Here is a 19,732-nt window from a genome sequence, read left to right on the forward strand (position 1 = left end):
CTTCCTTCCTCCCTCCCTCCCTTCCTTCCTCCCTCCCTCCCTTCCTTTCTTTTTTCCCCTTCCTTCAGAGTGTCTTCCTGGGTGAGCTTACAGGATGCAAATGGAAATCAATTACTTTGGGTAGAGTGTGAGTCCTGAGAACTACTCCTGGAAGACTGAGCTCATAGGACAAGCAGATACTTGACTTGGCCTTACAAATCCTTCCCAGTTATCTTTACGTCTGAGCCATCTCTAAGCCTCCTAATACTGGTTTTGGATGCTGACCCACAAGGGTTTCTCAAAGGAGTAAAACAGAAGTGGGAAAAAAAGGAAACATGTCACCCATGGTCCTGGCAGCTGAATACCTACACTGTGGGCTAAAGCTAAAACCAGGGAAATTTAGAAAGGTCCAAGAATATTCAGATTTATGCCCAAGCAGTGTAAAAGACAGGCACCAGGCTTGGCTGATTGCAATATCTAACGGAATATTTCAGTTCACAAGCAAATCTAGCTAATTGGTATGAAAATGTTTTTTTATGAAATATTTTAAGGACTGGAAATATTAATATGTCCTTTACTTGTAACAAAATGCGAGCATAAAGGTATTAATCATAGTGATCACATCAATACATAAATAAAAACTGAGAGCGTTTTATTTATTAATGTTGGAAGACCATTTGCACTGCTTTCCGTTACTGAGCCTCACCAATGGATTAAGGTGCTAGTTTGAATTAGTCTGTTGTTTGCCTCTCCTCATTTCAATCTCTCCTAGATCTTCCTGCAAACATGTACATCTGTAATGTATGTGTGTACAGGAGTGTATAAAGTATAAATGTGTAAAGTGAACCATAGACAGATATAGGCACAGATATATGTGATTTACTTTACCGATTGATTCTTATACAGCAACACCAGAAACTTCTCACAAAGACTAATTTATCTGCAATATATGCGTTAGCAATTCTAAAAGATATGTATTAAAAATTTCTTCCATTATCTAAACTGAACATTTTAGGAGAAGTTTGAGTCTGAAAATGGCATCTCTTCTCACACTTATAAATTGCTTTACGATTTTTTTTTTAAACTAGCTTTTCCCCACTGGCACCTTAAACACGGATGGGCTATAATAATAGCTACATTTTATGATTAGAAAGCAGGGAGGCAGCAAGCCGTCTGGATTAAAATTGGAACTGGGGTTAGAATCACAGCCTTGGGAAGAGGGGCAGAGCCTCGCCTGACCCACGGAGGCTCCAGTGGCAGAGAAAGCCCCCCAGCGAAGGCCAGTGGTGACACCCGTGCCATCTTGTCTGAAGACAGAGCTGTGTTCCCAACACAACACTGGGAGTAGAAGAAACTCCAGGTTTTAAAATGAAAAAAAAAAAGCGGGGGAGGGTTATTTCTTGTCTTTACATAAGGATTCTGCATCGAGTTACATAAAATAACTATTCATTTAGAGCAATAAACAGAATAATAGTAAGAAAAAATATGTGACGTCTACATGTTTTAAGGAACATGACTATTGTTTAAAGAGAGAAGGGCTCATAAGTAAAAAAGAATGGTGACAACTCGGCTTTCCTGGGGCTGAGGGGAACTGAGTAGGTTTCCAGGGAGCCAGGTTATTTAGTTCACTTTTTAGCACTATCTACAGCAATGTTTCAGAGCAAAATAAGGAAAATATCTGTTCCTTTTCATTTAGCAGCCACAGAGATTACAGGGAAAAAAAATAAATAGGAAATATGTAATCCCTGTGGTGTAATCCCCGTGGTATGGAAACTCACTTCTCGTAAATACCTCCCTCTGGCGTAATTGACTTTTCATGTGCATTTTAATTATGATGTTTCAGCAGGTTGCAAGAGAATTTTTTTTCTGCTGCTGTTGTTGTAAATTATGGTTTGGAAAAAAAAAAGTGTTATAAATCTAATTACATTTTCACTTACATTAACAAGTCAGCACAATCTTCCAGCATGTTTACCAAGCAATTCCAATATTTACAGCTGACCTAATTGGTTGTGGGGCAGAAGCAATGAACAATATTTTATTGTCCTGATAGCTGTGCATGTGCTGAAGACAGCTGCTAAGGTGTAAAGCTACCCGGTGACCCTGAAGTTTTGCCTGCCCTGTGTTTGCCTTCATCAACCAGCTGTAAAACAGGACAGAAAGCAGGAGGGAAAGAGAAAGGGCTTCTGGGGTGGGGAGCGAAGGAGTTTGTTAAAGATGTCTTCTCTGAATCCTCTTTTGGCAAGAAAGATTTTTCCAGTTATTTGGGGGCTGTTACAGACTCAAAAGTTAACTTGTTCTTGGCAAGTTTGTATAAGAAGTTATAAATAACTGCATGAAAGCCAATAATATCTTGGGTCAACATCCCTGATATTTGATACTTAAGTTGAGGCCAATCTTGGTCCTGTCCTTGAATTTCACTGTCAAAGCCCATGTAGTCTTCAGAACCCCAGCATGGGTCTAACATAGGCTGGAAATTCTTATATTCTCAGGTCCTTAGAGAACGGGCTAAAAATAAAGAACCCTCCTACCAGGCAAAGACCACATTGCTTCACGGGGAGACAGAAACTGGGTCTACCTCTCATGTTACTCACGGTGAGTTCTGCTGCAGCTTTACCACCCCTCAGATTTAAATGAAGATCACATTTATCTCTCAGGCCTCTGTCTTTCCTACTAATGCTATTGGTGTTAACACAAATGTAGAATGCCAGTACAATTTTAGCAGAGAGCTGCTTTGAGGTGAGTCTCCAGACCATGGGTTCAATTACTGTGTGGACCAATCTTGTCTTCTCGGTCATGATAATGATAATAAATGTTAATTTATTGAGTGCTTACTCTCTGCTAGGAACTTTGCCAAGAGTCTAACACTCAGTCTTCTCATCAGCCCTATGAGATTGGTACCACCTGTTTTACAGATGGAAGAGCTAAGCCCCAGAGCAGTGAGTGACTGGGTCACCATCACATAGCATGGAAGTCACCGAGCTGAGATATGACCCTGGCCTGTCCATCTCTGGAGTCCCCACTGTAGCCTTGGCACTGAGTAGCCTCCTTCTTTATCACTCTTGCCTCAACCTAAAAACTAAGATAGCACTGTGCACAAGAAACTTTGAGGTGTGGTTTTAGATGCACCCAGGAAGCCCTTACCAAACGTTGCCTAGAATAACACCTCCCCTTCGGAAATCTCCCACTTAGGACTCTGTCCCTTAGCTGAAGTCCTTGATCCTCATGAAAGCAGAACTACCCCTGGAAGGATTAACATTGTAAACTTCTGTTTTCGCAAATGATGGTTCTAATAGTAGATGTTGACGGGCATGGGAAGTAGCTGGAAATTCTAAGTCCTGAGTAGAGGTGATGGTGGGCATCAAACAGAGAGCACAGAATGCAGAATGAAAAGTCTGTGGCAACTGCCTAAGTCACATTTACTTTTTCCCTAGGCATGTCCTTAGTCCCTGAATAGAGTTTTACTTAGAAACAGTGACTAAGCCTCCCATGATCTTCACCTTTGTCTTATTGAGTTAGTTGGTCTTTTATATATGACCCTAAACAGACAAGGTCTCATCCCTGCCTTTTGGGAGATTTTAAGTGAGAAGAATGAAAACATGCAAAAACTAACTACTTAATTCAAATAAATACATACACTCAGTAAATAATCAGTTGTCCTACAGGAATTTTTATTCCTGTATTACCCGGGCTGCTTCCTCATCTCACCATCCAGCTAAATCAATGGAAATTTCTGTACCCGTGAAGTCCTAGGAGAGTGTGACTTCATTTTCCTTAAGACCTGTCCACATATTCACAAAGAGGTTTAAAAAGGGCTTTTGTCCCTCTTTCATTACAGCCTTCTAATCTAGTCAAACAGACAGGGCGAGGAAGACAAGAGTAATGAAAGGAATATGTTGAATTGTCCATGGTATTACTCTGACACTTTTATGAAGCCTAAAGCTATTTTGTCTTCTATTTTTAAGTAATGAGAATAAAATATTGTTTTTTAATATAAAGAACTCATTTATTCGATACATATCTGATGAATTATTCCTATACAGGCAGACCTCAGGGATATTGCCGGTTCATTTCCAAGCGACCACAATAAAATGAATATCGCAGTAAAGCAAGCCACACTAATTTTTTGGTTTCCCAGTGCATGTAAAAGTTACGTTTACACTATACTGTAGTCTATTAAGTGTGCAATAGCATTATGTCTAAAAAATGTACATCCCTTAATTAAAAATATTTCGTTGATAAAAAAATTCCAACCATCACCTGAAACTTCAGTGAGTTGTAATCGTTTTGCTGCTAGAGGGTCCTGCCTCGATGGTGGTGGCGGCTGACTGATGGGGGTGATGGTTGCTGAAGGCTGGGTGGCCGTGGCAGTTTCCTAAAATGAGGTAGCAGTGACGTCTGCCACATCGGCTTCCCTGTAGCACGCAAAGCTGCTTGTCGGTGTTTTACCCGCGGCAGAACTTCTTTCAAAATTGGAGTCAGTCCTCTCAAACCCTGCTGCTACTTTACCAACTAAGTTTATTTAACATTCTAGATCCTTTGTGGTCATTTCAGCCATCTTCACAGCATCTTCACCAGGAGTAGATTCCATCTCAAGAAACCACTTTCTTTGCTCATCCATGAGAAGCAACTCATCCATACAAGTTTATCGTGAGATTGCAGCAATTCAGTACCATCTTCAGGATCCACTTCTAATTCTAGTTCTCTTGCTATTTCCATCACATTTGAAGTTACTTCCTCCACTGCAGTCTTGAATCCCTCAAAGACATCCATGAGGGCTGGAATCAACTTCTTCCAAACTCCTCTTCATATTGATATTTTAACCTCTTCCCATGAATCATGAATGTTCTTAATGGCATTAAGAATAGTGAATTCTTTCCAGGAGGCTTTCAATTTATTTTGCCCAGATCCATCACATGAATCACCATGTATGGCAGCTATAGCATTACAAAATGTATTTTCTAAATAATAAGACTTGAAAGTCAAAATTACTCCTTGATCCATGGGCTGCAGAATGGATGTTGCGTCAGCATGCATGAAGACAACATTAATCTTGTCCATCTTCATCAGAGCTCTTGGGTGACCAGGTGCATTATCCATTAGCAGAAATATTTTGAAAGAATAATTTACTAAGAAGTAGGTCTTAAGAGTGGGCTTAAGATATTCAGCAAACCATGTTGTAAAGAGATGTGCTGTCATCCAGGCTTTGTTGTTTTCACTTACAGAGCACAGGCAGGACAGATATAGCATAATTTTTAAAGGTCCTAGAATTTTCAGAATGGTAAATGAGCACTGGCTTCAATTTAGAGTTACCAGCTGCGTTAGCCCCTAACAAGAGAGTCAGCCTGTCCTCTGACGTTTTGAAGCCAGGCACTGACTTCTCCTCTCTGGCTATCAAAATCCTAGGGCACCTTCTTCCATTACAAGCCTGTTTCATCCACACTGAAAATCTGTTCTTTAGTGCAGTCACCTGCATGAATTATCTTAGCTAGATTTTCTGGAAACTTCCTGCAATTCTACATCAGCACTTGCTGCTTCACCTTGAACTTTGATGTTGTGGAGATGGCCGCTTTTCTTAAACCTCATGAACTAACCTCTGCTGGCTTCAAACTTCTTCTGCAGCTTCCTCACCTGTCCCAGCCTTCACAGAATGGGAGAGGGTTCTGGATTAGGCTTTAAAGGAATGTTGTGGTTGGTCTGATTTTCTATCCAGACGACTGAAACTTTCTCCATATCAGTAATAAGACTGTTTCACTTTCTTATCATTCGTGTGTTCACCGGGGCACTGCTTTTAATTTTTTTCAAGAACTTTTCCTTCGCATCCACAACTTGACTGTTTGGCACATGAGGCCTAGCTTTTGACCTGTCTCTGCTTTCGACAGGCCTTCCTCACTAAGCTTAATCGTTTCTGGGTTTTGATTTAAAGTGAGAGACGTCGACTCTTCCCATCACTTTAACACTTAGAGGCCACTGCAGGGTTATTAACTGGCCTAATTTCAATACTGTTGTATCTCAGGGAAGAGGGAGGCCCGAGGAGAGGGAGAGAGATGGGGGAACAGCTGGTCGGTGGAGCAGTCGGAACACACACAACATTTATCAATTAAGTTCATAGTCTTAAACGGGTGAGGTTCATGGTGCCCCAAAACAATTACAATAGCAACGTCAAAGACCACTGATCACAGATCACCGTAACAAATATAATCATGAAAAGTTTGAAATATTACAAGAATTATCAAAATGACACAGATACACAGAGTGAGCAAATGCTGTTGGAAGAATGGCACCAACAGACTTGCTTTGACGTGGGGTGGCCACAGACCTTCAATTTGTAGAAAATGCAGCATCTGCAAAGCGCAATTAAACAAGGTACGCCTGTCTATATGGTACTTTGCTAGAGTCATGGCACACTGCTTCTCAAGAAATCTGATTTCTGCCTATAGGTACAGGACAAGAACTAGAAGGGTGGTATTTAGAGGATCTAAAAGAAAGCATCTACTAATTCTTTCCTTATTCTTTTATTCTTCTATTCCCTGGTACCCTAACTCTTTCATCTGTCTTTGGAACTCAGGCTCGTGGTACTTAAAAATAGCACTTCTAGGGCTTCCCTGGTGGCGCAGTGGTTGAGAGTCCACCTGCCGATGCAGGGGACACGGGTTCGTGCCCCGGTCCGGGAAGATCCCACATGCCGCGGAGCGGCTGGGCCCGTGAGCCATGGCCACTGAGCCTGTGTCCGGAGCCTGTGCTCCACAATGGGAGAGGCCACAACAGTGAGAGGCCCGCATACCGCAAAAAAAAAAAAAAAAAAAAAAAGCACTTCTAGATGTGTTTGTGTCTATCTTTATACCTATCCCCATATCTATACCTATAATTGAACACAGATACATTTGCCTTACTGTTTTCTTTGAACTGTTAATTGAGACTTGATGAAGATGCTTACTAAAACTTCATGACCGAAATACACCCCTGCTAGTGATTCCTATGTATCCAAATAACACCAATTGAAATGAGGAAGGCATCTTCAGAAGTTCTGAAATGTAACGTAGGAAACCATAGGACTGGGAACATAAGTGCTACCTGGACTCTCGGAGAAAGGTAATTTAGGGAGATGAAATACTGGCTATACGGTATTAAGTAAACACGGACTTCTAGAACATGATTTGAAATCCTACAGTAAGAGAATACTCAATAAGCATGTATGAAGGAAAAAAATCAAAGACTGCTTCTGATTTACTGGTTGTGGGCCATACTGTACTCAAACAGAAAAGCCTATGCTTGTCTAGAGGAAAAGTTATTTTAAAAGCTTAATATGGAAGAAAGGGGAAAAAAAAGTACCTGCTCAAATAATCTCATTTGATTAGTTTCTGCAGAAAGCTCAGATAGGATGTGGAGAAACAAGAACCACGTATGGTGATTCGTATCCAAGCTTCTCCCCCTGGAAAGACCCTGGAAGCTGGTCCTCAGTAGGAGCTCAGGCATCACTGAGGTTAAAAGATGGTGTTTCTCTTTCTTGGATCATCTGGGGCACAGAGTTCAATAAATGTGAAGAGCTCAGAATAGAAAGAGAAGAAGGGCTCAGCTTCCTTTCCTGACATCAGTCTGTGTGTGTGTGTGTGTGTGTGGTGTGTGTGTGTGTGTGTGTGTGTGTGTGTAAGGGGCATGGTACTCGAAAGTGAGAACTTGTAGGAACAGATGTCCCAGGAGCCATGACTGGCAGAGGATGCCCTGGCAGTCCTTCTGATGGACTGTAATTTGCTCAGAAACTGAAGACTGCCGAGGGATCAGTTGGAAGACACTGGGAAAGAGCCAAGGAAGGAGCTGGAACCGCCACGGAAAGAGTGTTCTGGAGGGGAAATGGCAAGCAACAGACTTGGGTGCAACAAAGTGAGTGCTGACACTCCATGGATGGTGGGCTGTAGACAGTGCATGAAATTTTGGAAGGTCTTAAACTTCAAGCCCTCTCCCCTTGAATGAGAAAGAAATTGGCTGCAAAAGCGTGGAAATCTATGAGCCAGGGGAATGATGGCAGAGGTGGTGGGCGGGGGCACAGAACCACAACCAGGGAACCCTTTTTCACTTGCTCGATTTTTACTAGATAAGAATTTAATCTGTTTTATCTCACTGAATCCTCACAAATAACATTACAATTATTTTGGTTCTAATATTATCTCTGTTTTGAAGATGAGGAAACCGAAACCTAAAGGCTAAGGAAGGTGGTGACCTAGGGCTCATGCCTGCTGTGGGGCAATGCTCATGGCTGGTACTGATGGGCCACTTGCCTTTTAAAGAGCTAAGGCTGGGCTAGACATCAGGAAAGAGAGAACGAAATACTACGCATGGTCTCTGGTATCTCCAAAAGGACATGGGGGAGTATGAAGACAAAGCTGATACTATAAATACAATCTTAGTCACAGGTTTCACAGAGATAAAGTGGGAAGGGAAACTGTGTGGCAACTTATTTAGGCTTCAACAGAGTCTATAAGGGTTGAATTAGGCAGACCCAGAGGGAGAGTTTCTACCGAAGGGCTGATATTCCCAAAGAAGACAAACCTTTCTATTAGAATTGGTTTCCTTTCCTGACCCAGATCTATCAGACACTACTTGGAAATTTCTGCCTCTCCTTGTTTCACTGATTAGCGATCTACCCACGTCCACCTGAGTTTATAAACACCCACTTTTCAAACTACTGAATGGCTTAGTGTGGTGGTGGTGTTACTGGCCAGTCACAACATGAATTAGTTGTATCTAAATCTTTTCTTTCTAATATCTAATCAAATCCGGTTTTCCTGAAGAAGTGGATTTTGATAGAGACAGAGGATAGTCAACAACTGTACAACAGTAAAATGGTCAGAACTTTCCTAAGCTCACCCAAAGTGGGATGGGCACAGTAAAGAAACTGGAAGTGAGGGCAAAGGGGCTCCAAGAGGGTTTGAGAGGCATTTTTATTTATCATCACATTTTGCATAGGCGTAGCTCTAAGCTTATCACCCTGAAAAAAGTCAGAGGAAATATTCATCTTCCCCCTCTTGTATTACATGACCTCTTGATTTAAGGACGCAGAACGCTGGTGAAGAGAACTAGTATTTGTCTATCTGCTCAATGAATACATAACCACCACCTATTAAACAGAGTTTTGTGTGCTAGTCTGAGACCCAAACTGCTATTTATATGACGTTGCTTGTTGTTGCTTATTCTGTGGGAAAAGAAAGATACCAGGGATGCAGTGAAATATCGGACTATAACTTTCACGTAAGTTAGGGCTGTCTGTACTGCTTCGAGTACTAAGAATAGAAGATAGCAGTTTCTGAACTTACCAGAAAACCCACTAGTGGCCTGGAGATTACATCTTTAAAAGCACCAAGCCCACTTGTCAGCAAAACTATAAATAATCGAAGGCTGGTTTTGGAGTGTGCATGTAATACTATTAACACATCAAAAATGGATCACAAATAGCGCCTACCACACATATTACATTTTTTCCCCAATAACACCTACTTGTCTCTATTAAGCCATCAAGTCTATTTTACCACTTGCGATTGTTACTCAGGACATGTGTTTGCTAATTTGCTAGCTGGAATATCTTTGCCCTATGAAAAGAAAAACAACAAAACCCCCCCCAAAAGCAGAAAACAAAACCCACCCTATTCTGTAGTCCCAAGTGGGAGCATTACCTGTCATATATCCCATTAACACTGGATTTCAAACAACTGAGCTGACCACTCCCTTGATGAAATATCACAGAAATTCACTCACAAATAGCACTGATCTGTCAACATGCATATGACCATCTCATCAGCAGTCTGGCTTTGATTAGTTTTAAGCTCTGTAGTTCATGAGAATCTGTCTTGCTTTTGAATTAAGAGGTACAAGTGAATAAGCATCATCTTTAGAGATGATCTGGATGGGAAACTATCACTATCTTTGACCTTCTTTAGGGGCTTTAAAGCATATTCAGGGATCCCCCAGCCATAGAGAGGGCTGATGGGTCCAGGTTGCAGATGGACCAGGCCATCTGGACCAATTCTCCTTTTAGATGCCTGCTTTAGGCCATTTCCTTATTTATCATAGACAATAAAGGGATTAAAGACAATGGGGAAACATCAGTAAGTTAAATGATTTTGTTTGTATAGCCGTGTTAAAGAATGGTGGGAAACGTCAGTGAAACTCAATGGCTGAAATTGCATTTAAGGACCTTCTGTGGGTTTTGATTATCCATGACTTGCTAATCCTCTCTTACCACAGAGAAGACAAGGGAAAGGATAAATGAAAGCATAAACATGGTTGGAGCATTTTATGTGTTATCACATATGTTATCTTTATAGTCTCAAAACACTTTTCAGATTGGAATCATGTTTTTGCAACAACTTTGCATCAACGTAAACATAACATACATGCATATATTCACACACATGCGCGATACCAACAACCAAGAACGTATTCTTGAGAAATCTGAGACGTTATTTCTCGCTCCATCATGCATCCACACCTCTAGTCGGGCTACTCGGTACATGGAAGGCTCCATGTTTTCCCCACGCGTTGCCCCTGTAACATTCTCCACAGGAACTGAGATTCGCATTCTCTTACCTTTCTCCAAATCCCACTTCCTACAGGAAACATTCTGGAACAATCCACCCAGCCCCCACTGACCTCTTCCTCTTTGACCTGCTGTCAGAATCATCAGTGTAGCACTGGAAGGGATGCTGCCTCATTTGGCCTCTGATTTAATTTATCTGACTTCGTCCTGTTTACCCAACTAGGCTGCATGGGGGTGGAGACGCGACCTCTGCAGCTAAGCACAGTGCCTGCCTGGCACACAGCTACTCAATACTCAGCTCTTTACCAACCATTTTAAAAAGAAAGAAAAATCTACAAATCTCAATGCTAACCCCTAGCTGCTCTGTGGTCATTAAGAGTGAGGCAAAATTCCTGAAATTCCATAGAACCTTTCCTCCAAACAGATGTTAATCCTTTCCCTCCTTTCCCACAGATTATCTCACTCAGATTTCATAAAATCCTGGAATGGAAGGCAGGGAAGGGCAGAAAATATAACTCCTAGATTTCTGTATTCCTCTTAGAAAGCACATACATGAAGCGGTGGCACCTTTGGTGGCTCAGATATTTGACGCCTGCCTCACCTGTTGGACAGGTACAGCAAAACCTCCGTTAACCAGACCCATCTATCCAGAATCCTCAGTTAAACAGAAGCATGATTCTTCATGCATTAAAAGAAAGAGGTGAATTATAGCAAAAACAGGATCAAGAATTTATTTCAAAATCCACATCCTTGGAGAGCTCTGCATCTACTACATATTTGGTCCAATCTCGTACATCTTCCTAGATACAAGAATCGATCACTGCAATAATAAGGAACATTTAATGAATGCTCACTGTCAGTGAGGAATCAAGCAAAATGCTTTAAATACCTCATCTCATTCAGTCCTTACAAAGACCTACAGGGTATTCATTACCATTATACTCATTTAAGATATCAAAACGGAGACACCTAGGGCTTCCCTGGTGGCACAGTGTTTGAGAGTCGGCCTGCCGATGCAGGGGACACGGGTTCGTGCCCCGGTCCGGGAAGATCCCACATGCCGCGGAGCAGCTGGGCCCGTGAGCCATGGCCGCTGAGCCTGTGCGTCCCGAGCCTGTGCTCCACAACGGGAGAGGCCACAACAGTGAGAGGCCCCGCGTACCGCAAAAACAAAAAAGAAAAAACAAAAAAACTGAGACACCTAGAAGTAAAGCAAGCTGCCCAAGATGGCACAGCTTAGGGAGGGCCAGCGTTTGCATGGAACATTGTGTCACGCCAGAGAAGACGATACAATACTTACCCATAGCCGATCATAATTCTCAATCATGAAGGATTTTCCTGGTATTTTATAGCTACTAAATTGAAATGCTGCCAACACATGACAGAGTTATTCACAATAAAATTTGGGGTGACAGAAGTTTTAGATCAACCCTCTATTTAAAAATTATTCAATAAACAGATCACACTCTTCACCTCCAACCCCGCATTCTGCTTAATCGGGGTTATCTTGGAGTAGAGAGATGCAGGATAAAGAGAGTAGGGGAGGAAGAATTTGTTGGCCCTATTCTGCAGATTTAAAAACCGAAAGCAATCTCATCAACAATTTGTTGGAAATAAGGCATGGATTAATAATAGAAAAAACCCTCACCCGTATTTCCTGAGTGCCTGGAGGGTGATCTGAAAGAAAACTGGGTGCATAGCCTCTGGCTGTCATAAGTATAAATTATTTCAGCAATGTTGTGGGAGGTATATTTGCTTGGTTCAGTCATATTGGGAGAAGTTGGGATGAATTCATGTTGGTGAGGAACAACTGCATTAGTCAGTATAGGAGCTGATAAAGCAAATATTCCTGTTTAAGTCAAATTTTTATTGCCCAGTGATTCTTAGAAAAAAAAAAAAAACATAGAGGACCAGGGTTCTCTGCATCTCTTACCTGGTGGTCAAGCTCAAGTTGCTAGCCATGCTCATATGTGTCGCTGGGCAGGAGTCCTGTGTTTTTGGACCAGAGTGTTCCCTTCCGTTGTTTCTCATCACCGTGACTGTTGTCCCTGCAATGTCATAGCCATCTTAGTGAGCTGGCATAATACCCGTTCATAAGGGATTTCTGGACTGTTCCTATTGGCTGAGAGAGCTCTAGCCCCTTGACTAGGGAGAGGCTGAGAATCCTCAGCTACAGACTAGTTCTAAGAGGATGGTTTGTAGAAAACTCTTTAATTTCCTTCTACAGAGTTAAGAGAGTGGGTGAAAATGATTGTGAGGATGTTAATACCATACGGTATGCTTAAAAGAAGTACCTACTGAGTACTTTCTTATCCATTCTGCACCTTTCTCATCCATCATTCTTCCCATCTCATCCAGAAGCATAGCATTTGGGGAGCCTTTCGGCTGCCAGCAGAGTCTACAGCCGCTACAGGACTCTAAGGAAAGATCACTATACAAGGCCCCTACTCGCTTCTGCAGATACCGGTCAGCCTGCAATTCATTCTCCTTGGATACTGCTTCCTTCTACTTTATTTTTCCTTCAAGGCTTCCTTTATTATTTATTTTAACCTTTGAAGAATCTTGATCTTACCTGGGATATGTCTCAAAACACTTGTGAATTTCCACATCTGGAAATAACACAAAAGCAGATAATCTTCTCATCTGCAAAACAGGGAGAAGACTGGGACCTCAAAGGGTGATGGTCGAGGATAAAATGCAAGAATGTGTGAGCAACATTAAATGAGCAACACGAAGCTGCTCTGAGATGGAAACAAACTGACACCTGAGCCTCCTGCGCCCACATGTTCATACTCCATCACGCCATTTTTATTCCAGAACAGAGGTTTAACCTAGGAATCCTTTAAACGCACTTGGCTAGGAAGCCATCCTTGCTCAATAAGAATTGGCACTCGGTACTGTGATGAAAAGTAACATTCTAAAGGATGCTTTGGAAGTCAAATGCTTTTCTTTCACTATTCAAAAACCCTGCATGATCTGCTTGCCTGAACCTGACTGCCAGGGGATCAGAGATGGGAAGACTGCCTGGGAAGAAGTTATCAAGGAGACGGACGGAGCCAAAGAGGAGGCATCACTGCCACTCCTCTTCGTTGCCCACGTAAGTGGAGAAAAGAGACAGGACCTTTCCTCCTGCGTGAATTTAAGAATCTCTCTGTACTTAGACTACTCGGAATGGGGAGTTCCTCTGGAACAAGCCTTTGAACCCACACTGAACCAGGTTTTGGACAATGGCAGACGTAAAGAGCCACAAAAACCTCTTGGTATCCCTCTTCTTTTGATGTAACTCTTTCTAAGCCATTTTAATCTGCAGAAAATATCAACTGAGTCAAAACATACTTTTGGAAGAAGAGGGACATCCTTTGCATATGTGATTTGTCGGTTTAAATCAGCAGTAATGGCATCATACAGGTGTACCGAGAGCCAAGTATGGAAGAAGATTGCTCCCTGTCTAATCCTCAGAAGCCTTGACTTACATATAGAATTTTGATGGGGTTTTCAGCTTGATTGATGTTTCCTTATTTTGTGGTTACCTTTTGCCCTGGGGGGAATGGCTTGGGAAGGGAACTTCTGAGGAAAAATCTAAGGGAGGAGTAGCGTGTTACCAACTGTCAGTCTTTAAAAGCTAGTCGGCTTCGTACTCGTGATAGAAACTGAGCTGCGGAATGTAAAACGCAACATGCCTAAACTGGCTTGGGAACAATGGAACTTTCGGGAAGTCTCTGTCTTCTCAGAGCCTCACTCTCCAGCCAACAATTGCCAGGTATTAAAAAAAGGTGGGAGGGGACAGGTGGGTGAGGTGAGTGCTAGGTATGAACCGTGAGAAATTTTTGCTCAATAAAGCTCTGAATCTTCCCTTGTGTCCTTCTTCTTAATAAAATCTCTCCTGAAAACACATCAATGATTTGCATAATGTTGGACGCTTTCATGATTATGGAAGTACGTCCATGGATATGGGGGCTGGAAGGCGCAGTCTCGTGAGGATGGGTGGGGGCTCCGGCTGTGTGTGCTGCCTGCCCGAAGGGAAAAGAACTGGTCCACGTGGTCCAACTCTTCCTTCAACTCTAAGTTCTATAATCCTAATGAATTTCACAAAAAAGTCTGAAAAGTGTCCTCTCTACCAGGTTGCAGAGACGGCTGTTAAGAACGTGCAACAATCACTGACTGCCCTTTCTCCCAGTTTCTTTACTGCTCTTTCTCCCAGTTTCTTTGCTGCTTCAAACATCTGGGAGAAAAAGCAAAGAATAAAATAAAACTAGGAAGTAAAGTCCCTGTCTCTCAAGGCAGTAGATAAGCAATTGAAGTTTCTCTGATTTCACTCTAAGAGCACTTGATCATTTGATTTACTTATATTTTAATTTATTTAGCTACAGCTGACAGTGTCCAAGTAATTACGTTTTCAGATTTTAGGCAAGGGAAAAATGAAATGGATTTTTGCCTAACGCCCTAACCAGACTGTTAATGGCTTGCCATGGCTTACTATGACTTCTTCTCTATGGATATTCTAAAGAGGGTTTCCGAATAAAGCCTTAGACATCAAAAAAGACATGGCATCTAAGACCTGTGGGTGACTGAAAAAAAATAAATTAAAGTCCTATGCACGGCCAGCATTTGATTATCTTTCTCTTTTCTTCAAGAAGTGATTTCCTTGACAGCTATAGGCAACCATTTTCCTTTCCTGGCACACGTGACAGGATTGCATATTAAGACATGCCTCGTATATGATTTCCATATGGAGAGCACTAATTCTACTCCTCTTGATCTCCCTCAGGAAATATGATCATAGCCCAAATGAGTGAAAACAATTCCTGCCTTATTTGGCTGATCCTGAATCTGCTCCAGTTTACTAAGTAGCTAACCTGTTGCAAAATTTAGTATCTACCAGTCATTGTGACACACCTAAGAAGTGATACCACGTATTCTGGATAAGAAGCACTGCTCTCAGGAGCCGAAGAAGCAGCAGGACAAGAGATCAAGCCAATGCTTTCGTCTTGTGAAAGTAGGGATAACATTCATCCATCTATTTATTTTTTTATTTATATATCTGTTCATGATCAGAACTTCAAGAAAATTCTTAGAGCCATGAAAGATGGCATGGATTGGCCTGAAGAGAGGCTAGATGCGGGGAAACCTGCCAGGACGCTATTTTAATCATTGGGATGAGAAATAAAGAGGGCCACTGCCAAAGTGGAGATGGACACCAAGGACTCGAGAAAATGAAGCCCCACAGCCAACGGTGGGACTGACTACAAGAACAATGGCAGCTGTCGTGAATACAGGAATGCAAGATACTGGTGGATGGTCTTTGTGGACTATTACCGGGTTGTTTTCCTTTGTGCTGGAATTGGGTGGACGTGTGGTCCCTGGCCCTGCTTTAGAGAAGAAGAGGCATTTAGGAACACCTCTGCTCTCTCTCCTACCTATAGCCATTGGTGCAGGAGGAGAGCCAAGCTAGAGAGATGAGCTGGTAGATTCACTGCGGCGGTTAGAGCTCAACCTTCCAGGTTTGGAATGCTCATCCCTAGGGAACACTGGCTGGGCTGACTCCCTTCTTAAAGAGGTCACTTAGTCTGAGATGTTGATGAAAAAAATGACCCAAGTCAAAACCTAAAGAAAACTATGAAGTAGAGTAAATTCAAGTTTAGACCTCCTATTCAAACTATTTCTTATAATTTCTGCCCATCCCCGACCCCTTTTCACGCCCTCTTTCCAATTTCCTCTTCATAATTCCCCTCTCATTTACACGTGACTCCACCACAAACATTAACATTTTAAGGAGGAATCTAAAGCCTTTCTCAGGGGGTGAGGATTAGGGGAATTTGGACACAGCTTTCCTAAGGCCACTCTCCCGCTGCCCACTCTCCACACCATCATGTACAGAGACCGGTGTGTGCTTCTCCCTGCCCTGGTTGAGGACCACCGCTCTAAAATCTCAGGCGTTAGAGAATTCAGTGCTGAAATGGCAGGCAGCGAGCTGTTTAGTTGGAGCTGGGAAAGTTTCTGCCCAGTAACTTATCTAATCACATATGATTCCCCCTGCTCTTAAGGCTGGCCCTACCATGCATGGTCTTCATGCTCTGGGTCCAAAACACATTGGGAATGGGTTCAAATAAGTAAAATCTACCAGGACTTCTCTGCCAATTCTTATTTCAACTGAATTTCACTGATGAGAAAAATAACGAGATTCTTTTTTGAGTCTGTGTTCCCACGGGTTCTATGATAATTACCGTATATGTAGTACTTACTATTTGCCAGGAACTGTTCTTAATGCTTTCTATATGAATAGACTCAACCTGTATACTCTTTATGTACTAATAGTCTCATTTAACCCCCTGAGATATGTAATATTATCACCAACATTTTACAGAAATCGGAAACACTCTGAGAGCTTAAATAGTTTGCCTAAGATCACACAGCTAAGAAGTAAGTGAGCAATGCAGAATCCAGCGTTTTTAACCACTGCACCCTGCTGCCTCTCTAAAATGTTAGATTATGAACTTAAGGGGAGAACCTCTGGTATGGTTCTATTCAGAACAAAAAAAAAAAAATGGAAGTGATCAAAGAAGAGGGGTTATAAATCATAGAACATCAGAACTGAAAAGAGCCATAGCGGTGATGAGGACTGCTGAATTTCAAAAGGATGACACTGAGATCCCAGAAGGTGATGTGTCTTCCCTAAACTGCATCCAATCAGTGGCACTGCCGCCGTCAGAATTCAAGTCTTCTGACTTCTCATTGAGAACAGGAGGTGGAAGAAGTTGGTGGGGCTGAGCAAGCTTAATTAACTCAACGAAGAGATAATTCTTTAAAGGGAGTGGACCGGGGATACATTTCATCTGACTCTGAAATGTAAAATATTCAACCTGAAATCTGAACTAACTCTTAAGTCAGTAAATTTTCTATTCTGTCATCTATTGGTAAGTTCCTTAGTCCTTTTAGAAAGTTAATTCTCTGGGAGAATTTCCAAGACATTATCATGACTTTTAAATCTATAAGGCCAAGTAGTCCCCTTCTACGATGATGTCCTCTTTGGCACATTTTTGGCTAGAACTAACTCTCCAGGTTCAAATTCACACGCAAGTCCACTCCCCTGGCTACCAGACCCTGAGTGTTTCATGGTACTCTGCTGCCATCGTCTGGCAGAGCGAAGTAAGAACAGCTGGCTCACTCATAGTCTGCTATTTAAGAATCTTGGTACCAGATTAATTAGAGTTCTCCTGGATGTAGTAGAAGCTGCGATGGAGGATCAGTATGGAGCAAGAAGAAAAAAAAATGATTCTATTATGAGAAGAATGAAAGGTTCCGGGGAAGATCAAATGCCAGATTATAAATTGAAAGTCTTACTGATTCCCTAGATACTATAAATTACCTGTTATAGAAGTGGTAGAAATTTGGCGTATCTACAAATATGAATGCAGAGCTCTTTTCTTTAAACAAAAATCTTTCCATCTTTATACTACACCAACTAACTTCCTGCTTTAAAATATTTATAACAAAAACACACTTAAAAGTCAGCTAAGTGATTATTCAATTTATAAAAGATTTTGTTTTGCAAAATGACTGACAGCAGTGCATGCATATGAGTGTATAACTTATGTGCAAAAGTTTGATTTGTACATTGTGTTTACAGGGATATGTCTACTGTATGAAACAATGCTGAATTTTCATATGGGATAAAGATGTGTAATGAGACGATACTCTTAATGTATTATTTTTTCTTTCTTATTCACATCTCTTTAATGGGACATTTCTCCATTTAGTCAGCCTCACCCATTGCCTCAAGAATGATTCATATTGGGCCTCCCTGGTGACGCAGTGGTTGCGAATCCGTCTGCCAATGCAGGGGACACAGGTCTGAGCCCTGGTCCGGGAAGATTCCACATGCCGCAGAGCAACTAAGCCCGTGTGCCACAACTACTGAGCCCGCATGCCTAGAGCCCATGCTCCGCAACAAGAGAAGCCACCGCAATGAGAAGCCCGCACACCGCCATGAAGAGTAGCCCCCGCTCACGGCAACTAGACAAAGCCCACACGCAGCAACAAAGACCCAACACAGCCAAAAATAAATAAATTACAGAAAAAGAATGATTCATATTGTTATAGAATGCAAGAGTCAATGTTTAACTTCTGAATCCCAAATAGGCTCTTGAAGCCCATTTAATTAACAGTATTCTTCAGAGTCAAGCGTTCCGTTGCAAGCCCTCTAGGTAATAGGATTTCAGCAAATGGCATAGGAATAGTTTCTTTCTATGCCTAAAACTGTCTTAGATTTTCACAAAAAAATTTAAAGAGTCAGAGAAAATAGATATGGTTAGGATAGAGCCTTTAGTTCGGAACGTGGGATGGAAGCATGAAAAGTTCCATGGGCCTGCTCCTCCATGAAACAACAGTAACTAGTGAAAACTGAAACACACACACATACAAGCCCAATTAAAATCTCTAGAAATTGTCCTACAGGCATGTAGCAAATGTGGACAATTTATTCAAAAATTATACCAAACCTTAGGAAGAGCTACAAGAGCCACAGGCACTTGAGCCACAAACGGCTTCCTTTCCTCCAACCCCAACTAAGTGTGACAGAAGCTCCATTCTGGGTACGTGTGCCCGGAAACACAGAGCTACCCTTCCCTCCAGCTTCCAGGCAAGGGCTACGGTGTGTCTCGGGGAGAGGCAGGGCACCGGCATTTCTCATTCTCCCAGCCCCATGGTGCAGAGGCTAAGTTCCAGGTGAGTACAACCAAGAGGATGGAGGCTCCCTTCCTCCACGCAGCCCTCACTCATGGGGCAGAGGCCCTGCCCCAGCATCACAGGGTGAAAACCATGGATCACTGAATAGCCTCATCCCAGCTCACGCCCAAGGCCGAGGTTTTACAGTCGGAGAGGCAAACCAAGTCCAGAAGCTAGCGCCACTGCCCAGAGACCTGGTCAAAAAGCAGGTATGTCAATTCCAGAGAGGTAGACGACCGTTTGTACCCCACAGCTCCTGGGCAGTGGCTCAGAGGTTCTGCCCAGAGGGAGAGGCAGGCCACTACCATAGAGAGCTCTGATGTTCTTCCCAAGGGAGTTGGCTTGACTTGGAGTAGAGTGTGGAGAAGCTCAAGCCCAAGGATGTTCTTGAAAACAATGGTGATTTTGGTGGCAAATCATTAAGTGGATGCTGGTAGCCCCATAAGAACAACAAGGTAAACCATGGGCGAGGATTTACCATAGTGAACCAGGAAAGAGACA

The 19,732-nt window shown here is 42.3% G+C and overlaps 1 protein-coding gene across 5 annotated transcripts in view; it reads right to left on the reverse strand.

Annotated features, from left to right (window-relative positions):
* Positions 1-19,732, reverse strand: part of KCNU1 (potassium calcium-activated channel subfamily U member 1) — a 172,943-nt gene that overhangs the window by 56,603 nt on the left and 96,608 nt on the right. For all 5 annotated transcript variants that reach the window (XR_003794232.1, XR_003794234.1, XR_003794233.1 and 2 more), the window contains exon 21: positions 12,441-12,555. Coding sequence is in view for 2 of the 5 variants with exons in the window: in XM_029226625.1 (XP_029082458.1) it covers positions 12,441-12,555 (115 nt within the window). In the remaining 3 variants the exon portion in view is untranslated. The remainder of the gene's footprint in view (positions 1-12,440; positions 12,556-19,732) is intronic.

This window comes from Monodon monoceros, unplaced genomic scaffold (assembly GCF_005190385.1).
Source record: "Monodon monoceros isolate NGI ecotype Baffin Bay Population unplaced genomic scaffold, NGI_Narwhal_1 Super_Scaffold_17, whole genome shotgun sequence".
NCBI lineage: Eukaryota > Metazoa > Chordata > Mammalia > Artiodactyla > Monodontidae > Monodon > Monodon monoceros.